Source organism: Sitodiplosis mosellana, unplaced genomic scaffold, assembly GCF_009176505.1.
Source record: "Sitodiplosis mosellana isolate CC-2019 unplaced genomic scaffold, AAFC_SMos_1.0 Smas_scaffold_1, whole genome shotgun sequence".
Classification (NCBI taxonomy): Eukaryota; Metazoa; Arthropoda; class Insecta; order Diptera; family Cecidomyiidae; genus Sitodiplosis; species Sitodiplosis mosellana.
This window is the reverse complement of record NW_022595244.1, coordinates 15,704,989-15,716,356: the sequence shown is the minus strand read 5'-3', so window position 1 is coordinate 15,716,356 and position 11,368 is coordinate 15,704,989. Positions and strand designations below refer to the sequence as shown.

General features: G+C 38.2%; 1 protein-coding gene across 5 annotated transcripts in view; it reads left to right on the top strand.

The window, feature by feature from the left end:
- The window catches only part of LOC129567062 (uncharacterized), a 35,420-nt gene extending 24,408 nt beyond the window's left edge, over positions 1-11,012 (top strand). For 3 of the 5 annotated variants that reach the window (XM_055443620.1, XM_055443605.1, XM_055443612.1), the window contains exons 4-8: positions 2,233-2,276; positions 5,311-5,500; positions 5,601-5,695; positions 5,776-9,325; positions 10,025-11,012. In XM_055443620.1, coding sequence (XP_055299595.1) covers positions 2,233-2,276; positions 5,311-5,500; positions 5,601-5,695; positions 5,776-9,325; positions 10,025-10,062 — 3,917 coding nt within the window. In that variant the 3' untranslated portion in view covers positions 10,063-11,012. Of the gene's footprint in view, positions 1-2,232; positions 2,277-5,310; positions 5,501-5,600; positions 5,696-5,775; positions 9,811-10,024 lie in introns of all 5 variants that reach the window. The other 2 variants (XR_008687815.1, XM_055443632.1) reach the window with 2 other exon arrangements.
- The last annotated feature ends 356 nt before the right edge of the window (positions 11,013-11,368 follow it).

Here is an 11,368-nt window from a genome sequence, read left to right as displayed (position 1 = left end):
TCTCTCTCTCTCTCTCTCTCTCTCTCTCTCTCTCTCTCTCTCTCTCTCTCTCTCTTTTTCTCCATCTCGCTCCAGTGTGTGTGTTTTTCTCTATCTTTCCATGATTTTTCCGCGAAATGTTCAATTATTGTTGCTGTTTGCATTGTTAAAAATGAAGGTGGCAATTTCCGTAAAACTATGTGTAATGAATTGTCTCTCTGACCACGAATCTAATGCAAAAACACACACCATTTATGATTTTGGAATTTGTTGTTGTTTTTTCGGCAATTTCCGTGCCGCCCTCAGCGGTAATAATTTATAATTTCCATGCATTTAATTTAAGAATTTTTCTGCTGTGAAGTGGAATTTAATTTTTGACGAGACACAAAAAATGACACAAGACACAAAAAAATGACATGGGGTCATTTTAAAATGCAGGAAATGCCCTGCAGCGAACCGATTTATGACTTGAACTCTTGGATGATCTCCCGAGGTGAGTTGACCAAAAATCGGTTCATTCGCAAATAATGAAGCTCTCATCAGATTTTCCATCATTATGAGCACACAATTTATGATATTGACATTTTCGCCGGGGCGCAAAGACACACACGTTTTGGTTCCTGTATCTTGTGCATTTCTACTCTCCCAAAAGAGAGATTTACCTTCAATGATAAATACTACTTCGGTAGTTTTATTACAGTTGCTACAACTACACCCAAATGCATACGTATACTATAAATTAAGAGTTTATGGCAGATGATAAAAACTGACATAAGCAAATAAATGTCATCAATCCTTTCTATGGATATGTGTTTGCTTTCTTTAACAGAAAAAAAAACCGAACTAAGAAAGTTTTCTTTCTCCGGTGTGAACTTTCGCTAAAATAAAATCGAAAATCAAAAACAATGCGCATTTCTAATGCGCGAACTCTTTTATTTGTTTAATTGTGCGCATTGTCGTCGTCGTCGTCGTCGTCAGTGTCGTTTTCATCGTCTTCGATATCGCATTCGGTGAACTTTAGTTTATTTATGTGTGCTATTTCGATATGGTGATGAAAAACACCACGTTCATGATCATGACAATATTCTGTATGCGCCTAACATGGGTGAGAGAGAGAGAGAGAGAGAGAGAGAGAGCAAAGATGGCAACATATCCGCCAAATGCCAAATAACGTGTGCCCATTTGTACGACACACAGAATGAGCACAGCAGACGATCGCATACAAGTCGGAATCAATGAAGGAAGAAAAAAACACTTTTTTTCGCTTCCATATGATAAGCATCTTATATATGTGCATTATTTCGTGTTTTCACTGTCTTGAATTTATCATTTTGCTGCTGCACCGTGGCTGCCTTCCGATTGCACATGAAATTCAAAATGGATTTTCTCTCTATATGGGCAATTTTCAAATATTTCATGTTACTCTTCGTAATTTTTGTCAACTGATATGTGGCATGTCTCCTGGGAAAGAAAACAATCGGATGCAAAGCGGAAGGAAGATCATTTTTCTAATGGAAGATTGATTTGATTCAATGAAAATTAGCAGAAAGCGTTGTTTTGTTCGTATGATACGAATCGTACCATCAAAGCCGAATTGTCTAAGAACTCACGATTTCGGTACACCTCATAACCATCTCAGTACTGACAATTTCTGTTAAGTGATATTAAAGTGAATTTTTTTCCCAAATCAATATTTCAACGATCTCACAATAACTACAAACGCCCCAATGGCCATTGAGCTAGATATTGGTCTTTAACAAAATATTTTTCTTTCTATTTAATTGAAAATAGAAAAAAAAATACAATCAAAAGGTTATGAGCGAAAAGTGTGCGAAGCGACTAATTCAAGTTTGAAAACGATTGCCCATACCTGGATTTTATCCATTAAAATGTACCAAACCATAGAGTCATATGTAACGAACGTGAGTTTTAATATACTGGTTTCAATGCGACTATTCTGCTGCACGTCGCTGGAACAGGCTCGAAATGTGAACTTGTACAAACTACCGACACGTTTACCATGTTCAATCGCATGGCACGGTTGTTTCGCTCTTTTTTTCCCCTCGTCGTCATCGTCATTCAGCTGCGTCTGTACATCATAAATTTTCATGGGAAACAAACGAAATTTGCATTCGTCGCGCGACGATGCTAGCATTTATCAGCTCTTGTATTGCCTGCCTACCTTCCAATGCAATGAGAATCAATTATAATATTGTGCTTAATTTGTAATATCATATTTCCCTTTCGTTTCAGGTTTTTTTCTGTGCATCGCCACATCACCTTGCTTGGGTTCAAAGGTAAAATCAACTTCTAACTTGATAGATAAAACATTTCAATTTTCAATACAGAATCCAGCTACAATTCCCATCGAAAAAATTAAATTTGAACATCGAAAATGGACAACACCATTAGATTGTAATAGCAAAGCTTGTGGGCTCACTTTTCCCGTTGTCAAGGACCAGGCCGCTGTAAATGCATGTATGGGTGTTGGTTTTCCCACCTTTAGCTCTCAACTCGCTTACACGTCTGATTTTCATTCGCATTTCTATTCAGCGTATGTGGTTGCGTGTTTGTCTGTCTGCCTGCCTGCTTGCTTGCTTGCTTATGCGATATTTGACGCTTTTAATATTTAAAACCAACGTTGGCGTTTATCATTTCCCCTGTGCGTTTTTTTTTCTTCTCACCTTTGTGAATAATTCAAGTGTAATCCGGCACATTGTAATTTTGTGTGCATTCGAACTGATCTGCGATCAGTTTGAAAAGTCATTTCAAGTGTACGAATATCTATTGAAAGTGAAAAACTCCATCCGCCTCTCCAATCCGTGCGCACTGTGCACACACAATCTACGGTATATATATTTTATTTTTCATTTGTGAATTAAAGTTTCCCACAACGAAAACTGTTGTTATCAATGCTCGATTCTCATGCTTGCATGTGAAATGAACGTATTTATACGAGCTCGAGCTGCTCACTATTGGCAAGGTCATCGCGTATTTAAACAGCGTATAATTTAATTTAATTGAATAAAGTATTTCAAAAGCAGCTGAGTGTTGCCGCGTTGCGCATGTCATGCTCACAAATATTGGTGCTAAAGAGGGAAGAAAAACGCAAAACTCTCGATTTCGAATCAGTTGGACCGTGTGTTGCGTTGATAAGTCGACGAATTGCCAAAGAAAGAATTGAATCTTACGCATTTCACGCATTCATAATGACAATTTATAACAAAACTGCAATTACTATTGTGCACTAATCGTACGATGCAATCGTGCTTTGCAAACGAAACGGGAAAAATCTCTCTCACCATTGCCGCTGGCACACTTCAACAATAATAATTTCCATTGAGCAAATCGTTTAAATTAATATTCAAACAATTGCCAAATTGTGCGCAATAATTGAGGTCGATTTGATTCTGAATGCATCCACTTGCATTGAATTAGATTTCTCACTCGAACAAGCGTAATTTCGGTTGCCAAATCGATGCAAAGTGTTAAAGAAGTAGCGAAGAAGTGCGCGATAACGTATGACTTGAAAAAACTATTGAAAGTTCGATGCGTGACTCAGACTATGCGTGTCGCTTTTCGCCGTTCATCAAAGAGCTCTGGCGTTGCTGTAAAGTCTCTCAGCCTACCTGCCGATTAAATGTTCGAATGAATCACGAACGTTCAACGATTCAAAATGGCACAAGAATGATTTCAAGAAAATTACGCGAGAGTGCACAATGAATGTACCAATTAAAAAAATTACGAACGTAAATAACAATAGAATTTCAGGCGGGTACTTCGATTTGGTTGGATATGTGTGAACGCTATGTGAGCGCGTTGTGCGCACACCAACTGCTATTATGTGCCGTTCGTTGTTTGTGTGTGTGTGGCAGTTATGCAAAAATCTGTGACGCAATTTGGCGCACACAATTTTGTAAGATAAGCGAAAAGAAGCACAATTTTTCCATTCGCCAAGAATTATGGAACTAATGAACAAATATTTTCTGTGCAATATGAATATTAAATAGATTCAATATTTTCATTGGCTCCATTCGGATATTCTGTCTTCGATGGATGCACAGGCGCGCGCATGCGCTCATGCATTTGTGCATCAAAAGCAGTGAACATGAGCCCAAGATAACTTGGGTCAGAAGCGAGCGAGCAACCGAACGATCTCTTGCTAAATATTCAAATTCTCAGCAACACAATAATTTTGGTCGAAAAAAAAATATCATTGCAACAAAAACGTGGTTCGTATTCGTTTCACACCATCTCTCGGTTTCATCCAAACCTTCAATATCAAGTTGGAAATACCATGAGATTGCTTCCGTTTAATTTCATTATTAATGTTCATTTTATTGTTTTATATCGTCGTCGTCGTTGTTATTGTTATTGCTGCTGCTGTTGTTCGCTGATGAATAACATTAACTTTGATCTCGAAATGAAAAATTAAAGCAGACGCAAAAAGAGAGAAGCACACAAAAAGAGGTAAAAATAAGCGAAAGCTGCTCGCTAATATGACTGCATTATCTATCGGAGACGATCTATTTCCTGGAAGCTCACGAAAAATATGTTGTCTACATATTTTCGCTTCTTGTTTTGATCGTGTCTACTGCTTTGCTTGAAAATGAGCTCGACTGTGCTTTTCACTATACTGTGGGTGTAAATGCTTCCCCCGAAAATTCAAGATATTCAAATCAATGCCATTTGTCGTACATACGTTTTTTGTTGGTGTTTGTTGTTGCGATTTTCCATCGGTTGTTCGTTGTACAAACCAAGAGACGTGTATGTTTTTTCTTGCTTTTATTTATGTAAATTTGCTTGATCGATTGTAAGCTTATGCAAACGCCGCGTGAGTGGTGCCGTTCAAGTTTAATTTATTTTATTTTTTTTTTGCGATTTTACACTTATAATTCCGTCGTAGCGAACAAAATCAGTAATTATTTTCAAACGGAAAGAAAGTGAATTGCGTGTGAAACAACTGATATATACAATGCTTGTGAGCGGGTGTGACTGCGCGCCGCACATCGAGCGATTTTAGTGAATTAGAGAGATAAAATATGGTGTAAGCACGAGTAACACTCATTTTTGGTTCATTGAAACGAGACTAAATAAAATTAGAGCGAGAGCTCGACACATACACAACTTTCGTTTTCAGCGTCGTTCCACGTTTGTTATATGAAATAACAATTGCCAAAAAGAAATGACTGGATTCTGTTGACAAAAATGATGGAAACATGAGCGCACAATGTTTGTGTCGTACATGAAAAAAGATCAGAAGCAAAAGAAGACGATGATGATGATGATGATCACAATGACGAGTTGTTTTTGTTTTGTCTCTGTTTTCAGGTGATTCGAACGTCTGCCAAGTCATTAGCCGAACGAGCTGGAGCAGCACAGTATGCGGTTCATATTGAAGAAGAATTGTCACCGGAAGAGATAAGCAGCCCGCATGATCTGCGGAAGCGGCTTAGCAATGAGAATTTGTTTGATGATAACGACTATGAGATTTATCAGGGTGTCGTTGGTAGACCGGGAGGTAAAAATTTTATTTAAATACGCTTCGGGATAATGAACATAATTCGATTAAATGACTCGATATATATGATCAATCTTTCAATTCGATTTTTCCGATTTAGTCGATTTTCCCGTTCTAACCGGCATCCCACAAACCACATTCAACTGCCGTGATTTTGGCAATGGTTATTTTGCCGATTTGGAAACTGAATGCCAAGTAATGTCAAGCAATTTCAATTTTTGGCCGGCCAAGGTTATGAGATTTCATTAATTCCCTTTAATTTAATTATGAAATAGGTGTTCCACATCTGTGAAGGCGGCAAGAAAATCTCGTTCCTCTGTCCGAACGGTACAATTTTCCAACAAAGCGAACTGATCTGTGACTGGTGGTTCAAAGTAAACTGTGCTGCTGCACCGGGCCATTATGCCGAAAGCTCCGAGGTTCTGTCACGAGCTCAAAATCGTTCATCGAGCTACTCGGTCAAATCGAAGCCAACCGTAAAGCTGGATAAAGATCAAAAACGGCCAAAGTCATCCGAAGAAGCAACAAATGATAATTTAGATTTTGAGGATATTTCATTCCCGGAGTTGAGTGCACCAAAATCAAATGCATTGAACGCTGACCGAAGGGCAAAAGCATATTCACAGAATAGCACACAGAATTTACAGAATACTCAAAATACTCAACGCGCTCAACATTCGCAACGCGTGCAAAATGCACCAAACACAAAAAGCGCGCCGAATTCCCAAGAGTCACAAGTATTTGCAGCCAGTTCATCATTTGTTAATGCCCAAGCCAACAATTTTAATGGCTATTACTACAAACAGCCGAATCAAAATAAAGCATCCAATCAAAAGGAGGCAACAACAACACAGTCACCTCAACCTCAAGCCACCTCAACGACTCCGGTAACGACAACTGCAGCTAGTGTTAATTTTGTGCAAAATAACAACAATTTCGATGGATACAAATACGAAGATCGATCGAGTCGACGATTCCAAACGACAAAAGCTACCACGGAAAGGAACAATCAAGTGACATTCTCCACGACAACATTGCCACCGATTACATATCCAAATCGGGGCACCACAAAATACAAGGACACAAATACCGATCAATTCATCATAAATGTTGCAGATACAACGGCACGAACGACACCACCTCCATTAATCCGAAATCGAATAAACGTTGAATCGACAACTGCACGATATGAAACCACACGAACGACCCCATTCTACACACCAACTGTGCCAAGTGTTTCTCCAGCTCGACCGGTATCACGGAACCGTTTTCAAGAAGCGCGGCCAACGGTCAGCTCAGCAAAGGTTGCCGAACACGCCATGGAAATGATGCAAACAATTCATAATTTGAAATTGGATGGAGCATCCGAGCCAACACTGGCAAAAGAACACGATAGTCGCCCTGGATTGATCATTCCACCATCGTCCGGGCCGGAAACACTTCATTCGCTGGCTTTGTACTTTGCAACAGCGGTTGATAGTTTGGTAACGAAACCGATGCCTGAAACCACAACTTTGCCAGTTCCTGGATTGAAGGGTCTTGATATTCAAGTGGGCAATGTGACGAAATTGGATTCATCTTTGGTGAGTGACAGCACAAAACGCCAATACGAGACATTGTTTGGCATCGATGAAGATGATAAATTAGGTAATGAACAGAACAAAGCTAGTGTTCGTGATGGTTCCAGTGATGACTCCAACCTATCGAACAATGACTTGGAAACTGAATTCTCGAATAATCCTGTTGTTGCCGCCGCTGGAACTAAACAGATCCGAGAATTGGCTCAAGTATTTACGCATGCATTGTCCGCATATCTACACGATCCATCCACATTCCGAAGGGTTTTGGCCGAAATTCGACCAACCGAACCACCACCAGTCCAAAGCACTGAGTATTTGAACAATCGAATTGGCAGAAACAAAGATTTCAAAGATGGAACTGGTCCGACGTATTTGCCAACATCGGCAACGCCGAGCTTCAAAGATGCCAATGCTGGCATCCAAACTACAGAAGACTTGGAAGTGCTTGACTTTTCCGATGTGACCGTGTCAACGCCGTATTCAAAAGAGGATTCAACTGATATCAACAATAACACAGAAAGTGCTACTTCTGTACCAACTGTTGATATTTTCGACACAACTAGATCGCAAATTTTGCAAGAATCACTCAAACAGGTTGATCATGTCCCAGCATCTCGAATTCTCACCGAAGCACTTGAATCGTACGCATTGAATCAATATTCTGGAAATTCACTGGAAGGAACAACCGAACCAAGCAATCCATTGGCTATCGAAATAAATGGTGGACTCGAGGCCACAACAACTTATCCATATTTAGAAGATTTCGAAAACTCAAATAATACCTTCCAATTCCCATCGCATTTGACCGACACCGAATATCCAAGTTCTCCAACCACTGATTATCCAAATATCGCATCGACCACATCGTCTGGACCATTGTCATTCGATCTGTTGCCACCATCATCGGTAAATAAAGCATTCGATTTCCCAAAGAATGACATACCCGCACCGGTCGATGATAATGATTTGCAGCGTGCTCAATCACAGTCAATATTTGGCAATAGCAAGAATAACTTGGAGCCACATCGAACGGGCAAAGAATACACAACGAAAAGTAAAAACGACGCAAAATCGTTGAAGAATGAAAATGGCCATTACATTACGGAAATCACTCCGACCGTGACGCCAGCACCGGATTTGAGTAAAACAACCAATCCAGATAATGGAAAGATTAATCCAAACACATGGTCAACACTATCGTATTCCGTGTTTTTGGATCCATTGACCATAAATGATGGCCTTATGAGTTCGAATGAGCAAAGCACACCACCAAGTGCAATTGGATCGGCCACTTATCTGCCGCAAACAACACTAACACCAAGCTACGAAACAACCATTCCAACATTCCTAAACAATGACAATCGACAGGGCAAAGCTGTTGCGCCAACAAATGGTTCACCAACACACGAAGATTACTTGCATGTGATGCAACAGAAGGCGAACGAAATGTTTGGATCGCTGAACGATACATCAGCCGATCACCTGATGAATGTCATGAAAAAGGCCGACAAAAATAAGACGGTGCGAAAATTGATATTGCTTTTGATTCAAACGTGCGACGATGATTACAATAAAACGGTTGAACAGTCAAGGCAAGCACTTTTGAATGCTTTGATCGGCATGGACGGTAGAACGGATGATGGCAATGAAATTCAAACGATTCAGACGATCAGAGCAAAGCCGTATCGTGACGAAAGTGCAGGTAAAGCATTGAATTTGAATGGACCCAGTCAAAATGCGTTCCCAACTACAACCACACAGTTGCCGATAACAACATATCATCGGCCGCTCAATTTACGTATTACCGAAAGTGCTAGCCACTCAACACATTATCCACCTCATAATGCGGCTTTGAATACTGAAACAACAACATATTCGCCGCTATTCCAATCGACAAACTACTTTGCGGACACAACATCAACACAAAACTATGACTTCAGCACAACAACTGTGTATTCAACAGATGCTGATACCACTACAACTACGTATTATCAGCCACCAACCACAACAATTGCAACAACGACAACAACAACAACAACAACAACTAGAGTGCCAGCAACAATCAAATCACGCCGAAGGACCACTCAGGCGCCGTTGCGCAATTCAAAGCGTTTAGCAAAAGATTTGGACCAATATTTAGCGCATCAAGGTGACACAAACGTAACGGTGAATCAATCGCATCGGAATTCTGATGCTCGAGCCTTAGAATTACTTCGGTCACTCTATTCACTAGCAGGTCGATTTGGTAAATGAAAAGTAATTGAGAAAAAAGCCCCACTTTTTACGTACACACACACACACATACAAACATACACAAAAATTCGAATTTTGAATCGGTTTTGAGTCCTTCTGAATTTGGTCTTTTACACGAAAATTCCCTTTACTCTGAAAAATTAACGACTTTTCGAAATGATTCTTGTTGGAAAAATGTTCGAACGACATTTATGTTCATAGTGGAGAATGTGTGTCGTATTGTGTAATTTTTATGATGCCTAATTTGAAAGAGATTTTATCAAGTAATTTTAAAATTTAGTCAATTAACATGAACGTAAGAAGTAACCAATTTGACAAAAAAAAATTGGATGCACCCCCTATCATTGTGTCACGTGTGCATGATGAAGACCTTTCCCATGCAATTTAAAATGAACAAAACAAAAACACATTTAACCATGCACACACGAAAGTAGCTATCACAATGCAATTGCAAATTAAAATGACAAAAGAACAAGAGTAAGTACATGTGACATATATGCGCAATTTTCATCAATTTCGTTCAATTCAATCTAATTCTCACCTTTCCAAATCCGATACAACAAAAAATTTCCCTAATCTGCCTTCAAAACTGCAGCTTTTTCTGTTTTCTAATCTGATCGTTACAATAATTAACGTGTTTGTTTTTCTTTTTTTTTATTTTTGCTGCGAATCAATTCAAAACCATTTGTAGTAGCCGAAAGAGTACCAAAACTGTCGCGTGGAAAATGAATTGGGTCTGATTTAGGTATAACGACTTAGGTTCCAATAGAAGCCAGACACTTTGACTTTTATTTATAACATCCCGTTTATTTGAGTGGGAGAGATGACTGTAGATGAATGTATAACTTACGACACGGCAAGGTGACCGACAATATGACAAACTTTGACTGCCTTTTGACACACACACACACACAAGCACACATAGAAATGCATATAGAAAACACTACCACCCCGTATTCTGACCGGCTATCGGCTTCAATGCTTATTATTTAACTGACTAGTTCTTTGTAATGGAATGGACAAACGATAAAAAAAAACGATTGCATTTAATTCATTGTTACATACAATTGAATGCAGTTTATGAATTGTTGATATATTTAATAAATTTTAAGTCGTAATCGATACATGCTTTTATTTGTAAGTAAATTAATTGCAACAATGAAAATCATGTTCAGAAAAATTTCTTTTCTTTTCGTGATATTTATAAAATGAAGTAAACGGTGTAAAACTGTTTGATAATTTAACGTTTTTTCCCTTATTTTTGAAACGAGGTTTTATCCAATTCCAAGCATTTGAAATTTCGTCTATTTTTCTTCTTTTAAGCATTCTATTCAACAGTAAATTGAATAATACATTTATTTTAGTATGTTTGTAATAGCATGTAAATAAATGAGAATTTAAAATTATTAGGATATTTGCCATATTAAATAATTTAAATAATCTCGGCAAGCTTAATTTCCTCATTTTAAAATCACATTGCTAATTGATTCCATAGAAAAATAAGTTTCGAGCCTTTTTTTTAATCAATCAATTTATCAATTTCGTAGCTGAAGCATTAATTCTTTTTCTACTGTTTTTGGAATATTTCAAACGGCAACTTATCATGCATATACAAATGTAGCATGAAACCAGTTTTCTGTTGATTTTTGTTATATTAAATGAACTCTTATTTGAAAATACATTTTGCGTATTACTTTCATCACTCTTACATGTTGATCTGTTTTCGGGTAAGTTGAATTCATTACATGCGTTTTGGAATCTATTTCAAAAACAATTGACTTACATTATAACATCATTTTCTATTATTCCACTAGAACTAAGTTACTTAAAGCTACCAGGAGTGAGATTTCACGTGAGTGCAGTAGAAAATGGCCCACGTGATATGCCATATTTTACACTTCTTTTATAAAATAAATCAGACAAAGTCTTTACTTTCATTTCAATGTAAACAAGTTGACCATTTATTGCAATTATCATACATATACAGCAAATAAGATAGCTAAATTTGATGTCAAATGTGAGATAAATCAAGATT